Source organism: Pteronotus mesoamericanus, unplaced genomic scaffold (genome assembly GCF_021234165.1).
Source record: "Pteronotus mesoamericanus isolate MK-2021 breed Mesoamerican mustached bat unplaced genomic scaffold, CSHL_Meso_final contig_50, whole genome shotgun sequence".
Classification (NCBI taxonomy): Eukaryota; Metazoa; Chordata; class Mammalia; order Chiroptera; family Mormoopidae; genus Pteronotus; species Pteronotus mesoamericanus.
Window position 1 is genome coordinate 27,379,813 of NW_026555186.1, and position 20,703 is coordinate 27,400,515.

At 37.5% G+C, this 20,703-nt stretch overlaps 1 protein-coding gene across 2 annotated transcripts in view; it reads right to left on the reverse strand.

Moving 5' to 3' along the window:
• GFM2 (GTP dependent ribosome recycling factor mitochondrial 2) overlaps positions 1–20,703 on the reverse strand; it is a 76,959-nt gene that overhangs the window by 20,749 nt on the left and 35,507 nt on the right. The window contains exons 12-21 of one of the 2 annotated variants that reach the window (XR_008529546.1): positions 20,501–20,649; positions 18,690–18,830; positions 18,507–18,606; positions 16,252–16,441; positions 12,634–12,710; positions 10,047–10,185; positions 6,761–6,940; positions 4,615–4,730; positions 1,122–1,304; positions 311–492 (exon numbers count right to left, since the gene is read on the reverse strand). Coding sequence is in view for 1 of the 2 variants with exons in the window: in XM_054578493.1 (XP_054434468.1) it covers positions 364–492; positions 1,122–1,304; positions 4,615–4,730; positions 6,761–6,940; positions 10,047–10,185; positions 12,634–12,710; positions 16,252–16,441; positions 18,507–18,606; positions 18,690–18,830; positions 20,501–20,649 (1,404 nt within the window). In the remaining variant the exon portion in view is untranslated. Of the gene's footprint in view, positions 1–54; positions 493–1,121; positions 1,305–4,614; positions 4,731–6,760; positions 6,941–10,046; positions 10,186–12,633; positions 12,711–16,251; positions 16,442–18,506; positions 18,607–18,689; positions 18,831–20,500; positions 20,650–20,703 lie in introns of those variants that run through there. The other variant, XM_054578493.1, reaches the window with a different exon arrangement.

Genomic DNA, 20,703 nt, shown 5'->3' on the forward strand with positions numbered 1-20,703 from the left:
AATTTCTATCCTACACATTACATATAGAAAACTGGCAACTTTCTGGGAGAAAATCTTAAAAATAAACAACAAAATATATCATTCCGTATATTCCAAAGGGCTGCATCTTTACTGGCATTAATGACCTCATATATACACGTATAGTTCAGGCACATTACCTTTCAATGTCAAAGCATGTTTCTTATGCTGTAAAGTAGAATAGGCAGCTGCAGTGCCACTGTCAGTTTGAAGTTACATCTTTCAGTCCCTTGAATGTACTCAAACAGTAATTTATTTGTCCAGTAAATAAAGCAATAAAAATTGTTCTTACTGATAACAAATAGGCAGGTGCTCCTGAATTTCTCTCCAAGGACCCAAAAGTACTTAGGTCAAGCCACTTCTGCAGTTGAGCAGTGTACTCTGGTCTTGAGGATTCATGGCTTGATAGTTAGATAGTTCTAAGGCAAAAGTAGCTGAGCCCGATGTTAGCGTTCGAAGCACAGTTGAATAACCCTAATCGAAATAATTTAGATCAGTTATCTCATCCAATTTAAGCCTCAAGTTTCTCTTCCTACTGTTTATCTTTTGGCCATTACCAGGAAAGGTGATTATGTAACTTAACCACATCATTTCTTCAAATGGGTCACTTAATCATTTTTCTCAGGAAAAGCGTGATATAGAAATATTGTGGAGGACACCAAGCAGAGTAGTGTGGGTATGCTTCAAATGTGTCCCCGGGTCCCAGCGGCTGGTAAGGTGACTCTGCCAGCACTCAGGTGCTTGTTCTAGAGCAGAGAGGCTGTTGGGGAGAAAAATGGCAATTGCCTGAGAAGTGGCAATCACAGAAATAGGGTTAGAACTTGGAAGGGGAAAAATGGTAGGCTGGTCCACACTCTGGCACAGCCCACCGCTCCCTTCGTGGAGGCCGGGAAATGGCCTCCAGGCCGCTGCGGTCCCCTGGGTTTCCCCTACCATTGAAATCCAGGGTTCTCACAGCTCCCAATGGCTGAGTTTAACATGCGTCCTCCAACTCAAAGCCCTGATGTTTCTTTCAGATGTTACTGATGGTTTGTTTTTGCTTAGTGTAAATATCCCCCATATTAAAAAAAAGAATACACACTTTTCAATCACAAGTTACCTACCATAATTTCTGCTAAGGGAACAAATCCAATAACAACTCTGTTGTCCTGACGAGTCTGAATTTCCTGGATGTTCCCTCTTCTTTGTGCCAGATCTGCCAGGACAGGGCTGAGATAGTCTCTAGTCACTGTAACCTCGAGATTCATCAGGGGCTCTAAAACTTGCTTATCAGCTTTCTTCAGAGCCTACAAAAAATCAAAGAATGTTAGTCCTTCGTCCCTAAATTGGAAATCAAATTTCTATTAAATTCATAAAAAATTAATACTTCCCATATTCCTAAGCTTAGCACTCTGGCAAAAAGACATATGCCTACTCTAACTCTCTCTAAAAAGGTAACATTTTATAAGTGGTCAAAACCTTCAATATTTACTTGTACATGGGTGACAACACTATGAGCTCTCTTGTATGGGATGCTGCAAGGGGGTGCTTAGGAGAGCCAGATCATATAGAGCACCTGTGTGTATGTGGTCAGAGGTACAGGGAAAGAAAATAAGCCTTCAATCAAAGACTCATTTCTTCACATTTAAATGTCCTATTTTGTTCCTGATGCCTATAGTTACAATCCAATCAAAGAGGGAAACAAAGAGGAGACCTTAAAATAGAGAAATTTAACACAATAATGTGGTAGAAACACATCCTCCATTTAACGTGGGTTTGGCTAAAGTCAGTTTATAGCTGTGATTATGTGAAACAGTTTATTCTTGTATTGCTTGTTAATTTCCGTATGAACAACTATAAACCTACTTTTGCCCACCCCTGTAGATTATCTGTTCAAATCTTTAGATTTCAAAGGCCAAGAAGAACAAACACATAAAGAAAAGAATATGGAAATTGAAAAAAGCTAAAACAGCATATGGCAAGTAGGAAGTGCACAAAAACCAGTAAGACATCAGCTTTAATGGTATCATTACATCAAACAGCCTGGTAAGGGGGCTTTAGATGGAGTCTGCAGATACCACAAGTACCAGTGAGTTTGATTTAAAAAGCTATCCTACTTCTCCAGCCTGCCAGGCTTCAAAAGGAACAAAGCAATTCCCTACAAACTAAGCCTGTTTAGTTATCAGGTCGGATGGAATAAATTTAGGATTAGCAACGGGAACCATATAAACACGAGAGCGTGGCTCCGCAATGTGCCTTCGCCTTTATCTGGGTTTGGCTGATCATCTTTCCTTCTGCTCCCACCACCCCTCACTCCTCATTATCACTAACGGCCTTCAATGGGGCCATTAGTGTCACCCATGCTGTCAAATAATGCTTCTGGGTCTCTAACCCTTCTGCCCCTGATACCTCAACTCCTCCTCCTACCTCCCCTCCCTGTTTACCCCCACAATCATGAAAAATGGACAGATGAGTAAAACCAAGAGTATATTCTCTTTGTCACAGAAATTTCACACATAAAACAATAGCACACATAGTAAAACAATCCTTCAGTTCTTCACAGCTAAGTAAGCCTTTAAAATCATTATCAACTGAAATTACAACTATAGGAAAGGTTATCTAATAGTCTCTGAATGAAAATGTTACTAAAAATATCCCCTGTATTTTGTCAGTTCTTACCAAGAGCTTTGTGCCATTTCACATGTCTTTTAGAACAAAATAATGGAGTGCAAAAAGGTAAAAATTAAGAGGAAAAATGCTACAACTAAGGAAAGCATTGAGCTCTGTGTAACTTAAGACATACTGTGCCCATGGATTTGTCCTTGGTCCTCTTTTTCTCTTCATGATCTTTTCCTTGGCAACACTGCCTAACTGCAGAGCTTCAAAGATGTCTTCACGCAGCTTCCTCAAAAACTTTAAACTTCACCCAGCTCACAGTCTCTGAGTGTTCCCGCCTTGTATTCCACCGGCCTACTTTGGGACAGTGTCTCAATACCCTACAACCCAAACTAAGCCCATCAATTCCTTATCCAACCCTCTTGTCTGCTCTCCCCTATTCCGGCTGATGGCATCACCCGTCGTCACGTCAGCTGGACGTGCATCTTTGACTGCCCTTTCCCCAGGTAACCTGAGAGCCTTCCATTCCTGCTGCCCTCCCATTCCCATGCCTGTGGTCCTGGTTCAGACCCAGTCCATTCCCTGTCCTAACCTAGCTCTTCCCTACTCCAGTTCCTCCTGGGTGCTAATGAGTATACTGCCCTCTTCAAAAACTACTTACCACTGTTCTCAAAACAAACCTCAAATGCCTAAACATACTTTTTAAAGGTTTCTCTACAGTTTGACTTTATTTTACTTTTCCAACACTATTTTTCACTACTCTCCTGCCTTCATCTGATACTTACAGCTAAAGGGACTCCTTAGTTTCTCCCTGTTTGGATTGCTCCCCACCATGACCAAAGGCTCCAAATCATCACAGCTCAAATATTAACTGCTTTCCAATAATCCTACCCAAATCACACTTCTCAGCTTTTATGGTTCTCAGCCCATTCTACATAATACTTTGGCTATTGGCTATATTTAATTCCCTTTTAAATCCAAAGCTCCTAATGGTCAAGAAAAATATATGCATCCTATATGTCCATTTCGGTGCACTGTAAGCACAACATGATGGCTCAATAAATATGTGAGGCATCACTAACTTCTCATAAGCAGAGGGAAAGAGCTCCCCCACCAGCTAAAGCTTAACAACGGCTGGAGTGCTTTCATTAGGAGTATTTCATTTGAAATAATGAATTAAAACTAAATTTTAACTGAAAGGCCCTATAAAATTAATTGTTTTCTAGTATGGCCTTAATAAAAAGGCTGACCAATTCTGAAATACTTGGCATTTTATTTTTAGAAGGGTTTAGAAATATTAGATTTTGAAGGACTGTCCAATACCTTGGGGCTTGGGATTACTCATCTTTCAGGTTACCGCTACTTCAACATTAAAACCAATTTCAGGAGAAACTTTAAAAATTACAAGAAGGTAAGTGTTTTTTTAACACTGTAATCATGACTACAGGTGATATTTCTAACTATATGCTTAGGTAAACAATATCAAATCGTTTTATTTTTGAAAGTATAGTTTTTTTAATCAGAAGCTTTTTTAAAAGTATGAATTTCAAAATATGGGTTTTGTCCAGAAGGTATCTGGCCATGTACTATAAAAACAGAGACATTTATTGAAGAAGATACAAGATACAAGAAACACTGTACACAGGACAATGATGCCCCAGTCCCCTTCAAAGCAAGCACCTTGAGACAAATCTCACAGTGTGATGACTACGTGTCTGGGATGGGGAAAGCAGAGTTGCCACCTAGGGAAACTTGTCTATTTGCCAAAACCAGAAGATATTTCAAGCTAGCTGTGTTAAACAGTTCTTAGATCGTCTTGCAAATAAAACCCTGGTGATTTTAAAAAATCAAAGATTCTCCGTGGTAAAAACTCTCATTAACTACAAGGCTCAGGAAACAAAGACACAAGGTTGGCACTACAAGCACAGCTGCCCAAGGTTCAGTGTGCACTGCTGGCAGGAGAGTCACTGTGAAGCAAAAAGCATTAGGGTAATTACATACCTTTTGTACACATCTTGAGACACATGCAGAAATCATAGTTGAGGAGGTACCAGGATGAATTATCAGTGAATGTAAAGTAATTGCCACATCTTGAATTGGGGATCCAAGCAATGGTCCTAGGCAAGGAGGAAAATTTGTGTTAGGACGCAATACATAGCAAGGAGTAGCTGAGAAATGTGAAGAAAGAGGGAGAGGATTTTGCTTCCAGTTCAGCATGTAAGGAGCTTGGAAGTCATCACTTAGTCCTAACAAGTAAAAGAAAACAGACTGAAAAAACAACAACTCTCTTTGGATTTGTAAGAGAGGGGAGAACGCAGGTCAAACCCCTGGCCCCCCAACCTCCCAAGAATGGAGAGAAGACAAATACAGGGAGTCAAAGCTTCCTGGAGCAGACTTCCTAGAAAAATACATCCCAGGAACCAGTGCTGAGGTAGGAAAAACTGAACTGTAATTGATAAATTGCTGGAGGCTCAGTGTGGACAAGTTTAGAATTAAAAACTCCAGAGGGACCTGGTCTCTTGGTAGGACAGGTGGGCAGAGGCAGGGGACACAGTTTTGTGAGGTTTACTTCCAGGAGCTCAAGCAGATTCTCACAGTAAATATCAGAGAAAAGTCTCCTTGTGCTACCAGCAGGGGAAGGGGAAAGAAACCATTCTGAAATACAGTTGGCCCTTGAACAACATGGGGGATTTAAAAGAACTGACCACCAAGCAGATGAAAATCTGCGTGTAATTCTTGACATCCCCAAAACTTAGAGTTGACCCTTCTCCTTTGTATACATTGATTTCATATCCATGGATTCAACCAACTTCAAATCAAAAATAGTACTTCAGAACACTCTGGTTTTATTATTATTATTGATTTTTAGAGAGAGAAAAAAAGAACATCGATTTGCTGTTCCACTTATTGATGCATCCATTGTATGTGCCCTGTCTGGTGTGCAAACCCACAAACTTTGTGTATCAGGATGACACGCTAACCAAATGAGCTATCTGATCAGGGCAGAGCCCTCTATTCTTAACAAGGCCTGCCCTCAGGGGAACCTAGTTAACCAGAACCTAACCTGCAAGGGTATCACTGTCAGAGTCAGATGGGGGAAGCACCCTATTCCAGTTCACTCTAACCATCATGTCCCACCTAAGAAGGATGGAAAAAACAAACAAACCCTAAGAAACACTCGTGCAGTTCACAGTCCAGAGACACAGGCTTACTAAAAGACTGAGACCTGATCCCAGGACTACAGAACATTTCCCATCTCCCACACTTCACTACCACATTACTAAATACCTGTTTACAGTAATTCCTTTTACCCAGTACATCATGTCCAGCTATCAAGAAAAAAACTATAATGCATACTAAAAGGCAAAAAGCACAATTTGAATAGACAGAACAAGCATCAGAACCAAACATTGCAGGGGATGTTCAAATGATCAGACTGGGATCATAAAACAGCTATGATTAACACGGTAAGGGCTCTAACAGGTAAAATAGGCACCATGCAAGAATGAATGGATGATGAAAGCAGAGAGATAGAAGTCCTGAAAAGAAGCAAACAGAGCCCTAGCTGGGTGGCTCAGTTGGTTGGAGAGTTGTTCTGTACACCAAAAGGTTGCAGGTTCAATTCCAAGTCAGGGCACATTCCTAGGTTGCGGGTTCAATCTCCAGTCAGGCCTCGTACAAGAGGCATCTGATCAATGTTTCTCTCTCACATCAGTGTCTTTCTTTATTTCTCCCTTCCCCTTTCTTTAAAAAAAAAAAAAAATCAATGAACATGTCCTTGGGTGAGAATTAAAAAAAAAAAAAACAAAACCAATAGAAATGCTGAAGTACAAAAACACCATAAAAGAAATAAGAATGCTTCTGATGGGCTTATAAGTAGACCAGATAGGGCTGAGGAAAGACTCTCAGTTACATATTAGTAGAAACCGCCAAAACTGAAAAGCAAAGTGAATAGAAGACTGAAAAAACAGAAGAGAATATCCAAGGACCAGGGAATAATTACAAAAGGTACAACATACACGTAATAGGAAGAAAAAAGGAGAAAACTCTACCAAAGTTAGGAAAAAGACTGAATGAAACTGTAATACTGGGAGTGACTGAATGGTTGAGTGTGATACTCATGCTTACTCTTATCTGCATACCTTACCTTGGAGGCATGCACTATGAATTCCATTTTCAATGGCCTCTCGGGAGTCCTTCAAAATGTCTTCACTAACACTTTCAGCATACTCAATAACTGGCATAACAGATGATGTTTCAAATGGTTTTACTTCCAGTTCTATAGTCACAAGATGCCGCTTGTCTCCTAAGGTTCTATCTAAGGTATCTGTAAACAAATTGAATATGGTACCTCAGAGATTTGTTCTGAAAAGGTGTCAAGGTATCACAACTGGGAAAACTACAATTAACAAGTTCAAGCTCTCACGAAATATAAAGTGGGAGAAAATATTTACAATGGCACTAAATACAGTATAAAAATGTCAACCAAGAAAGTATCTGATTCCATGTTTATCAATGTTAAAAACCTGCTCCGAATCACCTATTAATATTGCTTTAGTTAAGTTGCTTTGAGGCAGCCCTGACCAGTGTGGCTCAGTTGGTTGGGCATCGTCACACAAAGCAAAAGGTTGCTGGTTTGATTCCTGGTCAGGGCACACGCCTGGGTTGTGGGTTCAGTCCCTGGTTGAAGTATGTACCAAAAGCAACAGATCGATGTTTCTCTCCCCCTCTTTCTCATTCCCTTCCCCTCTCTCTAAAAATAAATAAAATCTTTTTAAAAAAAGATGCTTTGAGGCAGATGATCACACAAATTTTGATATGCAGATTACATTCAAACTTTTTGAAATATCTCTTTTGTGAAATTCTTTTAATTACAAAAGTTTTATTCTGCTTCTTATATGTGCCCTGACTGGGAATCAAACCCACAACCTTGGTATATCAGGATGACGTACTAACCAAGTGAGCTACCTGGTCATGATTAGTACTTGTTTTCCTTTTATTTTGTGTTCCAAGGGAGAGTTTGCAACTCTTCTTTCATATTTAGGTTTTTAAACTCATTTGGAATTAACTTTTGTGTATGGTATGAAGTAGGAATATGATTAAATCTTTTTCTATATAGATAATTATCCCATGGCATTATTAAATAGTCAGTCCATCCTTTCCGGCTGAGCTGCAATATCACTCTGACATAAACTGAATTCCCACATTGTGTAAGAGTCTGTTTCTAGGCTTCCTGGTTTGTTGTACTGGCCTATTTGTCTATTTATAGGTTGATTAGTATCATAAAGACTGGCTTTATGATAAATATTAACACCTGGTACACTTCTTTGGGTGGAATTAGGCTTCTTGTCTACAAATAGTATGATTTTCCAACTCAGGTCATTTTTAATGTCTGTAAATTTCTGTAATTTTCTGGATGTACACAGTGTCCATCTGCCCCTCATTATCACTAGTGATCTGACCATCCAGTCAAGATGTGGTATGACTGCCTCAGCATCTAGGTACTATGTTTTTTACCTTGTAATTAATAGGCAATCTGTGGGTAGATACTTTAAAACTGTGCAATGTACTCAATCAATATTAAGTATTCACAACAATCGCAAAACCACTATTTTCCTGCTTCCTCAACAACTAACAACACTTGGCATTCCAGTGTAAGGAAGAACTCTCTCTTCTTCCCCATGTATTTGTTCATTATCACTACAGACTCATGAATTTCTACTTTTTCTCAATTGTTTATAATTACTGGGTTTAATTATTTTGGTGTTCACGTGAATCCAGATTTGGCTAGTGGAGCCTCTTCAAGTTAATTCCCATGTCCTTACGACATGCCCTCATCATTTTCTTTTTCGAGCATTTCCTTTCTTTCTTACACAGTATGATGTTCCATTGCCTGCTTATTTTTGATAGTCTTTTGTTCCTTTCCAATACCTTCTATTCCCTTTCATTTCTTCAAAAACAATAAATATACTTATTTTATATTCCGCATCGGATCCTTCCAATATCAGAGGCCTTTGCTGGTCTGACTAATGTTTCTTGTTTGTATTGCCTTTTTGCTCATTGTGCCTTTTCTCATGGTTTTATGATTTTAAAACTTTTTTTTGTTGTTGTGATTTCCCATTTCTTTATCTGTGGGATTTTCTTTGATGTCTGGGCTGAAGAACATTTATGCAGAGAGTCCCTTTGTTTTCACCAGCTTCCTGGGAATATCACCAATCCATGAGAACATTTTATACTAAAATTCTTCTTGGTTGGGAGTTTTTCAGGTCATACTGATTCTATAAATTTAGGCTGAAAATCCCATCAGAAATTTATGGTTACAAATTCTCAGGAATTTTGCCCCTTGTTCCCAGAACCAGTTAGACAAGTTTTCTTGTATCCTTTTATGAAGAAGACTTTCCTAGTTAATTATTTCCTACATTAGAAACGACAACAGATTCTCCCAGAACAGCTAGTGGCGCTGATGCTGACTTATTTTACAAGAGTTCTGCTCCAACTTCCTTTTTTACCCCTGGAAATTTCCATTATGCTCCAACCAGCTCAGACATTAATTTTAAAGATGTCATTTATATGTTCCCAGTATTCTTAGTTTTTTTGGATATAAAGTTCAGAAACGGAAATCCTCACGTCATTTGCTCCTCTATTCTATTTGTTTAGTTTTTCAAGTTTTAGTGAAAAGTAACCACCTTCCTTTTTTATAAATCACTGAGAGGCTTAAGAGCATCTGGTTATACTAAAAATCTTTTCTCTATATTTTTAAACAAAACTGTGTTTTCTCCTTGGGAAGAACAGTAATAATGTCATGTTCTTTTGATTAAGGGAATCGAATTAAAATAATGAATCATGAATTCTTACATTTTGTGACAGAAATATAAAAACTGCACTTTCATAAGCATAGGATTACCATATTTATTAGATAGTAGAAATTATTTTCCAGTCACTTTATAGAGTAAAAATAACACATCAACCTCATTTCTCTGTTTCCTTTTTTATTTTAAAGCTATCTATGTGTCTCAGTTTAGGGTTTTTTGTGTGTGGTTACTTTTAGGTTTGTGAAAAAGAAAGTTTCATATATACAGCAGTCCTTTTCCTTTCAAGTGCATCTGATTCAACTTCAAATTCATATGCTCATTCTGGTAGTAAGGGCTGGGAGGAGCCATCTACTTCAGTGCTTTTCTCTATGCCATGACCACTGAAAAGCACATCCGCTTGATACATGGCTCATCCAGTAAATGTAGTGAGTGGTAATGGAATAGGGCTGTGTTTAAAATTCAAAAATCCTAAAAAATTAGAAAACACACATATAAAACCTGTCCCCACTGATGGAAAACACTAGTGACTGCAAATCCTGGTTGCAACTAAACTAAGAGATTCAAAAAACAGATCCTGGAGAGAAAGAGATAAACAAAAACAGTAAATGTTTTATTTTTTACCTGAGGCACGAACTGTATTTAGGATGGTCTCCCGGTACGCCACCTGAAGAGGCCCTAGATAGGTTTCCAGTCCGTATTCCCTCTTGATTCGGTCATGGATAATTTCAATATGTAACTCCCCCATTCCACATAGGACAGTCTGGTTAAAAAAAAAAAGAAAGAAAATAAAACAAAGATCAAGGAAAACTATGTTTATCATAAAATATTACATAAAAGTATATCAATCTAGGTTATTTTTCATTAATTACAAACTGACTTTCTTTTACAATGTTTTGCAGCTCCTACATCAAAACAGTTTTAACTTTTTTGATTGGAATAATCAATTAAAAGTGAGTTACTAGGCCATTCTCTGCTATGATATTATTATTCCATAATAGTTGACATCAGCTGAGCATGTGGCATCTAGCTCAGACCACACTTCCCAACCACATAGCTAAGTTTTGGTCAATGGAACTTGAGTGTAGCTGATGTTTGCAACCTCTGGGCTATGACTTTAGGGAAAAAAATTCTTTTTCTGAAGGAGGAAGTAGGCAACTGTCTTGAAACAGGTGGATAAGGACAACATCCTATGAATGGGAGAAATAACCTTTCTCCCAAACATTGCCAACCACATGGGTATTTCCCAACCATCCTAGGCACCTTACAGCTTTGTGGGCAGTCCAAACTTCCAGACTAGTGACAGAGAAATTGGCTTTTAATTTCTAAGGACCAATGTCATTTTGGGCCTTTGTTCGAAAAGCCAAATTTGTATCAAAACCAACCAAGACATGCTTTAAAAGAAACAAAAACAAAAAAAAAACCCAACAATGGCTATTCCTAAATAAGGTCTTTGTGCATGAGAAAGAGTATAAGAGTATAGTGGAAGAAATCCACATTTGCTCTGTTGTATTCATATTCCATCTATGTAGTGAAGAAATTTACCTAAAGAGAGCTCTGGCTGTTACTCTCAGCTACTGACAAATTATATCTAGGCCAAGATGCTGCCTGATCCAAGTGACTACGCTTGTCTGGGAACTCTGTCCACCAGCTAGTCAAACAATGGGATTTATGATAGAGACTTTGGAATGGCTACATCATCTTCAACCTGCAGAATAAAGGTATCAGTGCAAACCTACAGGAGGTATTATAAGCTACAGGTCAACCACTCAGGCAGTATGTGCTTGAGTCCTAGTAAAAACTAGACACCAAAGGCCCAGGCGGGGCTCTCTGGTTGGCCACACTCTTTGCCAGGGGGGTAATACATCCCTGAGGATGAAGAAAGCTTCCCATTTAGAACTGTCCCAGACTTTGCCCCGTGAGTCTTCTCCTTTGGTTGGTTCTAATTTCTATCCCTCACTGTGATAAAAATATAATTGTAAGGAACAACACAAAATACTTTGGTGTATGGTGTAAAGTTGAAGAAGTGAATTATTTGGAACAAAAGCATGTTGGAGAATAATACAAATAGAATGACTTGTTATATATCTGTGTGTGTGTATATGTATGTATATTTATGTATTTGGAAAAAATATACTGTGTCTTATAACAGCACAGCAGAAGAACAAATGTTTAAAAAAGTGTGAAAAGCTATAATCATACAGTTTTTAGAGTGGTTACCTGTATAGAATAGGGTTGAGAGACAGGGATACTATCTTTAAATCTGTACACTTGTGTATTATTTGCTATTTTTTAAAAAAATATGTATTGGTATTTTTTTTTTAATAAAAAGCTTTTTGTTTTAATTGCTATTGCGGCATTCAGGATCAATTAAATTACTGCTCATTTACCTGGCATTTATTTGGGGAAATAAGGTGCCCCATATTTTTCAGATTAACTCAATCAGCTCATCCTCTTTGAGACAAATTTATAATCATTTTAAGGAACTTTTTCTAAAATCTTATGTAAACTTTATCCTATTGTTTCCATTAAATATACAATCAAAAGTGATACTTTAATACAATCAATTAACTGATACAGATACCTTACCGTTTGTAAAAGATGTCAGAAGTTTCACAAAGTGTAGCTGAAGAGCTGAGCAATGGATTAATAAACTAATCAGTTACACATTTAAACTGTTCTTAGTTATATAGACAAGGTTTTCTAGACCTGACTTCCTAAAATGAAGATAAAGAATAAATATCAGTTCTTTTGTGCTGTAATATATAGCTCAATTCTGTACCTACTGTAGAACTCTATTTCCCCCCACACTGCTAGGTTGTAACCTATCACTTCTCACCCATCTTACATGTGTCATTTATCATTAAAAGCACCTGTGCCCCCTCCCTTTAGGTTGATGCTTCTATAAGCCATGGCATTGAGGTTCACGGCTTTGTCTTGGGTTGAGCCATGGTCTAAATGTTGCAGAGTAGTTTATATAAGTGAGGTATAATTAATTTAAAGCTTTAAGGGGAACTTGTCTGTTTAGCTTGACAGTAAACATAACATAATAATTAGAAGTTTATATTACGAGAACCAAAAAAGGAAGTTTCTTTTTCAGGGCCATAAACCAATCAATGCTTTACATATAGTCACTTATACACATGCACACAGACACACACACATGCTAAATTATTGACAGATTTCTGGGATTAAGTAACAAAATGCCTACCTGTCCAGAGTCAGGATCGAGCTTCACTTTCAAACTGGGATCTTCACGCTGAAGGCACTTCAAAGCATGATCCAAATCTGGGGGATAAACAAAACTAGATATCTGTACATTTCATTTCTTAAATAATATACCATATGTTCTAGTGGGGAAAACAGATGAACAAGCAAACAAATTTTGAAAAAGAGTATTTCAAACAGCCATACATGTTTTGTAGAGAATAAAATAAGGTGATAAGATAGTGATGGAAGGTTACTTGATTCTGGGTGATCAGGGAAGGCCTCTTGACGATGACTTGGGTAAAAATATTTAAAAAATGACCTTAGAAGCAAAGTGCTGAAGAAAAAGAATTCCAGACAGAGGAAACGGGCATGCAAGGAATACTTTGCTATTGGAAGAACAATGAGAACGCCAGTGTAGCTTGATATTGGTGGGCAGAAGGGGAGATCAGACGGGAAGAGAGATGTGTTACAGGTCTTGTGGTTCTGTAGGTCATGGTGAAGAGTTTGAATTTGCAATGGGAAGCCACTGAAGGGTTTATGTGGCACAGCAACATCATCCGATTATGCTTTGCAAAGATCAATCTAAGAGCTGACAAAAAGCAAAATGCCTTCAGAAAAACAGGCAATAATGAGAAACTGGTAAAAAGAAGCTAAATTTATCATGAATAAAGAGGTGGTAATGTTATCACTCTATGACAAATAATCACAACCAAAGAGGAAATAAGAACATATTATTTTCATTAAATACACTATCAAAAGTGATAATTTAATGCAATCAATTAACTGATAATGTATACCTTACCTCTTTATAAAAGATGTTAGTTCCACAAAGTGTAGCTGAAGAACTGAGCAATGGATTAATGAACTAACCTTATCAGTTACACATTTAAGCTGTTCTTAGACATATAAACCAGGCCTTATAGACCACTACCCAAGTGGTAGCCACTAGCCATCACTAGGTATTACCCATCCAAATTGACATGTGCCGTAAGTGTAAAATATATACCACGTTTCAAACACTTACTATGAAAAAAAAGAGAGTAAAGTATCTCAATTTTTTATATTGAGTATATGTTCAACTAATATTTTTGATATATTGGGTTAGGTAAAACATATTACTAAAGTTAATTTTGCCAATTTTTTAATATGGCTGTAAGAAAATTTTAAGTTATATAAGTGGATCATGTCCTGTTTCTATTGAACAATACTGTTCTAGGCCCAAAATCCCAAAGCTGGGTCCAAGGACCAGCAATATTGGCATCACCTGAAGCCTGTTAGAAATACAGAATCTCAGGTTCTAGGTTGAGTAAGAGTCTGTATTTAACAAGAACCCCAAGAGATAGATATGCACATCCAAGGTTAAGAGGCATTATTTTAGGTAATATTTATTTTTAAGTACCCATAGATAAAGTAACAATGCTTATGACACTTTGTGGCTTTTAGAATGGAAAGATGGTAATTTTATTAAACAAATTCATTAAAAAATATTTATAAGGAATCTGTCATTCAGGAGTTTATTAGTTTGAAACCACTGAGCGCATCATAACACAGGATGTCAAGTCCTGTAACAGGCCAAAGAGTAAACACAACAGAAGCACAGAGAAAGCATGCGTAAATCTGGTTTTAAGAAGTCTGAGTAAGGGAGGCTCTGGGAAGTCCTCTGCTCTCTGTAGCCCAGGACCTCTAAGCTAATGCCCATTAATTAAGACTTTCTTTGGACACCAAAAGTAGGTTTTCTCCAAAAGCAGTTAGAGATCGAGGTCTTATATTTTAAAATTGGCTGGTGCAACTTAACTACAGTCCTGCAATTTGAATACAGGTGGTCACACTACATTTAACATATGAAATGACTTTCAAATATATTTAAAAGACCTCATAAGGTTATTTTGTTTGGGGAGCCCCTATCCTTAAGTGTGTGCCACACTTGATGTAACTAGCTTGGTCAACCGTGATGTAACTGAAAGCCACATTCATGTCACCTATCCTATCCCAGAATCAAGACTACTTTAGCCAGCCTCAGGACATTTTAAGGACGTAGCTACACCTGGTTGAATTTCAATGCCATTCCTTTACCAACTGGACAAGAAGAGACCCAGTTTCCTTCAGTACTTGGGGGCTTATACCTGTACTTGAATTTCTTTCATGGGAACTTTAGCTGGAGAGGTGAGGAACTGGAATCACTCTTTGGGTAGGAGTCCTTTCTTTACCGCAAGGTACTCAAAAAGACATGGGAAGCGATAAAGGTTGCCTTTGTTTTTCCATAATCTGTGAGTCCAATTTGTTTTCAAGGGGGGAAAAATAGCTTCTAATGCCACCCGTAGAACTAGAAAGTTTGTCCTTTAACAGTCTAATAGAGGAATTCAGTGAGGGCTTCAAGAACAGGTGATGCTTCAGCTGAGACCTAAAGAGAGGAGTAAATATTTTCCAAGCAGACAAATGCAGGGGTGCCAACGTAATGCAAGAGAGAACAAAGGAAAAGAAATAGCAATGCAAAAAGATCATGGCATCTTCAGGATATCAGAACTAGTTTATTACAGCAGTGTGAGGTGTGAGCAGTTATTCTGTTTTTATTTTTATTTGGGTGAAAGAAAAGGATTCAGAACAAAGGAGGCAGTTTCAAGAAGTGAGGCCAGGAAAGAAAGCTGGTGCCGAGGACTCCAAGTGGCCTCCCACTCTATTTTGCTGCTGCCCAGCTAAACGACTACACTTACCAGACTCCTTTGCAACTGGGTGGCCATGTATCTAAGTGATGGCCAAGGGCAAAAAAGAAATCTAAAAGGAAAAGGGGCACATCTTCTCTCTCTCCATTACTCCTGCTGCCAGGAACTCCAATGTGATGCCCAAGGCCCCAGCAGCCACCCTGAGATGAGTAAGGATAGGAGCTATGCGCTCAGACGGGCGAGACAAAAGACTGGAGCCTGGGTGCCTGGTGAGACTGAGGAGCCACCGTCCATCCCCTGGGCTGCCAACTTGAGGTGTATTTTACAACAGAGAGAAATAAATTTTTGTCCTTACAGCAATTGGCCTCTTGAGGATTTTCTCTTATATTTAACCAAATTTAATTGGAAATGGCATAGCTGGAATAACAAGCTGTATATACCATAATAAAGAGTCTGGGTTTGTGCTTTCAGTAATGAAAAGCCACTGAGGAATTCTGAGCAAATATGCTAAAAAACAAAATCTAAAACACTCAAAAAGAACAGTCAACATTAACATAGTTTTAAATATCTTCACTGAGTTCCAAAGGTTGAACTAGAAAACAACAAAAGTAGCAATTTTATAAATGGTGATGAGAAACTGAATAAGTTATGAATGTACTGACTAATTCAATAAAGTGGAAGGGTAGTCTTGAGGTAAATTGCTTAGACTTCTATAGGTAGCACCACAAGAATAAAACTAAGGAAGAATATGATATGAGAAAAAGAGCTGAGATATAAGAAAAAAAATAAAAGGAGTTTGTAAAAATCAAAACATCTTAAAAAACTAATCACAAGAAATACTAATAAATTCTGATATAATTAAACCCAATCATATAAAATACCTTTTGAGGGTATAATGTAACTCTTTTTTCTAAATTATCAGAGCACTAATTAATTGATGCACCAAGACTATTTCATACCTGGCTGCTTAGCCACTGAAGGGGGTTCTATGGTACAGAAGAAAACAGGTTCTGGAATCTCCACCCCAGCCAGTAAGAGTCTCTCCGCTTCACTGTTCTGTCTCTGCTTCTTTTCCCCCTCCCTTCCAGCTCGACGAGCAGCAGCTAATGCGCTGGACTTGGATGAGACAATGGTGTCGCCAGTGGCTGTCTGCAAACAAAGAACATGCCTTGGAATAAAACAGGTTGTTGCAAGTACCCAACTTCTACCAAGGACCAGGAAATGAGAAAAAATTCAAAGTAGCACTTTCTTTTTATCAGTACTTAAAAGAGAAACATTTATGAAACTCATTATAACTTTGTACAAGTAAATCTGATTTATGTAAGAATTCTATCCAAAATCCCACTGTAATAAGTCTAACAATAAAACACACACAGTACATATCCAAAATTCATTTGGCAAAACAAATGTAACTTTCCTAAATTTTCAATCATGTAAAGACAAGTTAGGTAGAAGTTCAATAGTGTTTTACCACCAGTAAAAATTTATTACTATTTTACAAAAAATCCTCTATTAACTAAAATATGCAATTAAACAGAATCCCCTTGACCATGCAAAACTGATAGCTTCCTTGAAGACTCGTTTTTTTTTAAACTATAATTTTAATTTTAAACTTACATATTATGAAGTTCTGTGCCAGTTTCCATCTCTGTAAAGATATTCCTACTGAAGCACTAGCCCAAACAGATTTCAGTAACTCTTTCAAATACATACAAGCAGTTCCTGCCCTCAGGTAGGCAGAAAGGACACTACAATGCTAGAAGTCCACTTTCAGGACCATGAGAATTTTCTTTCTTTCTTTTTTTTTACTGTTATTCAATTACAGTTGTCCCCATTTCCCCCCATCACTCTCCCCTGCCCTACCCACCTCCCACCTCCAACATTCAATCCTCCCCCCACCCCGTTCTCTTTGTCCATGGGTCCTTTATATATGTTCCGAGAATTTTCTGTAAAGGATTTTAAAAACTGCAATTTCATAAAGAGTTTAAAATATTAAAAGCTTATTTTTTATTGTATTTTCCCATTACCATTTACCGCCCTTACAATCTCTTCCACCTCCAACCCCCACTGTCTGCAGTCACCACTCTGTGGTCCATGTCCACGAGTCCTTCTTTTTTGCCCAGTCCTTCCACCTCCCAACAACCACCCCCACCAGAGCTGCCACCTGCTCTCCATCTAAGAGTCTGTCTCTGTTGTGCATGTTAGTTCAGTTTGTTCATTAGATCCCACATCTGAGTGAAATCTTATGGTATTTGTCTTTCTCTGGCTGGCTGATTTCACTGAGCCTAACGTTCTCCAGATCCATCTATGCTGTCGCAAAGTGTAAAAGTTTCCTTTTATATTTTAATGAACTATTAAGATGGAAAAAAAAGGTTATAAGTAACAAGTTTATACTAACACGCCAAACACACCAAAGTTTAGTGAGAAATGGTATTTGACTTAATCCATATATAAGTGAAATGTCCTTAGTTTTAATCCACCAAAAATATACAGATAGTTCAAGTATTTTTATCCCATAAAAGTCATTAAGTGCCTAATGTACTAGTCTAAGGACAAAGAATAGAGAACAAAAGAGACAAAAATCCATGCCCTCATGGACCCTTCATTGGCAAAATATCTTCAGTTAACACCTGATTGGTTATAAGGTTAGATGAAATGGTGTGCAGTGATCAAAATAGGAAAATAAATCCAATGGAAATAACAATGTTTTATATACTCTTAAAACATGCATATGTATCCATTAATAGTACATTATTTTACTTGAATATGAACTTTATATAAATACAATCCATACTGTTAATAGTCTTCTATACTTTTCTAAAAGATTTTATTTATTTATTTATTTATTTATAGAGAGGGGGAAGGGAGGGAAAACGAGGAGAGAAGCATCGATGGGTGAGAGAAACATTGGTCAGTTGCCTCTCACACATCCCCAACCAGGGACCTGGCCCGCAACCCAGGCACGTGCCCTGACCAGGAATTGAACCAGCAACTTTTTGGTTTGCAGTCTGGCGATCAATTCACTGAGCCATACCTTACTTTACTTTCTATTAAGTGTATGAGATTCAATCATGTTGATGACTACACTACAATATTCGTTATTTCATTATTGATGGACATTTAAAATATTTATGAGTTTTTGCTATTATAAAATACCTACTTTTAATTAAATATATTAGCTTTCATTTCCGAGAGAAACCATTTGGTCACTTACATGTTTAAGCCCAACAGTCAAAGCAATGTTACCAGCAGTCAGTGAAGGGATTTCTACATGTTGGTCAGCAAATGGCAAAAGTAGACGACTTATTCTCTCCCTGTAAAACTATGATATATATTAGTAAAAGTATTTTTAAAGAAACGAATACAGTTTTAGAAAATAATCTAAGCTGCTACTTACGTGCAGTTTCCATTAATATTATGGATGGCCAACTGGGGTTTTATCATGCCTGAGTAAATGCGCATAAAGACCAGTGGTCCCCGCTGCTTGTCATGGAGAACTTTAAATGCCAGTGCACACAAGTCACCCTTGTACCACTGCCTATAAAAATTAAGGAGACATTCCAGAAAAACCCTAAAATAAACTTCCTATATATTTATACAGGTCCAATCATAATCACTGCACAAACTTAATCCTTAAGTTCTCCAAAGAGCCTTCATATCTTCTAGTCTAGCTACCCAGACTGATTAATGATTAAATAAGGTTAGTACATGTCTTCCTCCACTAGATTAAATTTAATGGAGATCTGACCATTAATTCCTCAAAACTAAAAACAGTGGTGTCTCTTCAAAATATTACCTCTATTCACAAATTATTCCAGAATCAAAAGTTCCCTCCTCAAAAAATATACCTAGGAACATCACACCACTTTCTCAAAAAACTTGTACAGGGTAAATAAATATGTACTTTTCAATTACTGCTTTTACATTTGCCTCCCACTTTCTCTCCACTTACATAACTATATATATTTATACTACAAATCTGAATTTGTTTACATGCCAACATTTTTACAGAATGATGTCCTTAAATTCATGTTCATCAATAGGTTACAGAAACTTTGAAACCCTCTGAAATTGCCAAATTTTGGGCACAAGTATATTTTTCTTAGGAAAAACTCCATATTTTCATTAGTTTCAAAGGAGTCCATAGTTCAAAATAGGTTAGACATTTTTATTACAGAACTTCTGTAATATTATTCCTCCAGTTTTTAACTTTATTTAATAAATACTTATAAGCTTATAATATTCTAGGCACTGTTCCATGTGCTTTATAAGTTTTAACTCATTTGCTTCTTATAACAATCCTGTGATAGGTCCTATTCTCTGCTTTTCACAGAGGAGAGGTTAAACAACATGGAAGAGCTGGGATTTAAATCAGGTGGTACACAGTCTGTACTTATAATCACTTCATGGTAATGCCTCTGCAGTGGAGAGACAGGAAAAGTGAGTAATGTCCTCATTAAAAGGATTGAAGTACAGTATTGTCTGCCATTTTGGACAACACTCACTCAGATTTTAGAAGATTTATTAATAAGTACAAAGTTTTTAGTGAGAACAGGGGTAAAACAATGTCCTTTATTTTCAACTTATTTTTAATGCAGATTTTATTTATTTATTTTTTAGACAGAGGGGAAAGGAAGGAGAAAGAGAGGGAGAGAAATGCCAATGTGTGGTTGCCTCTAGTGTTCCCCTTACTAGGGACCTGACCCGCAACCCAGGCATGTGCCCTGCCTGGGAATTGAACTGGAGACCCTTTGGTTCACAGGCAGGCACTCAATCCACTGACCCACACCAGCCAGGGCAAACAGTGACCTTTCTTTACAGTGACAAAATATTTTGAGCTTATGAAAAATCTTGAAAATCTAGACTAGATATAAATATATCTACAGAATATTTATCAAACATCCCCAATATACTAGTTTTTAAAGAAAAAAAGAAAAAAACAAGATGGCAGGGCCAACATACTTTTACACATCAATAAACCCACATTCTTAGCTCCATCTGTAAAGGTAGCAGGTTACAAGAGACAACAAATGTCCCTTTCAAGTAAAAACTACTATGGCACTGTATTATATTATTTATAATATTTCTCACCAATGTTATTCAAAAATAGTGATTCAACTACTCTTTGTAGCGGAAAAAAAAAAGACCTATTTACCTACCTGCTTTTTCAAGGCTATAAGATTTTAATCTACATACTTGCATACTTACAGAAATTCATAGTTGCGTTCTTCAGGTGAAGGCAAATACATAGTAATTGCATCTAATAAGGGCTGGACTCCTTTGTTTTTCAGGGCACTTCCACAAAGCACAGGCACTGCTGTTCGAGCCAGTGTTACTCTGTGTATTGCAGTTTGTAGCTACAAAGCAGAGGTATAAATAAGTATTTTCTGTGACCATAAGGTGGTATCATA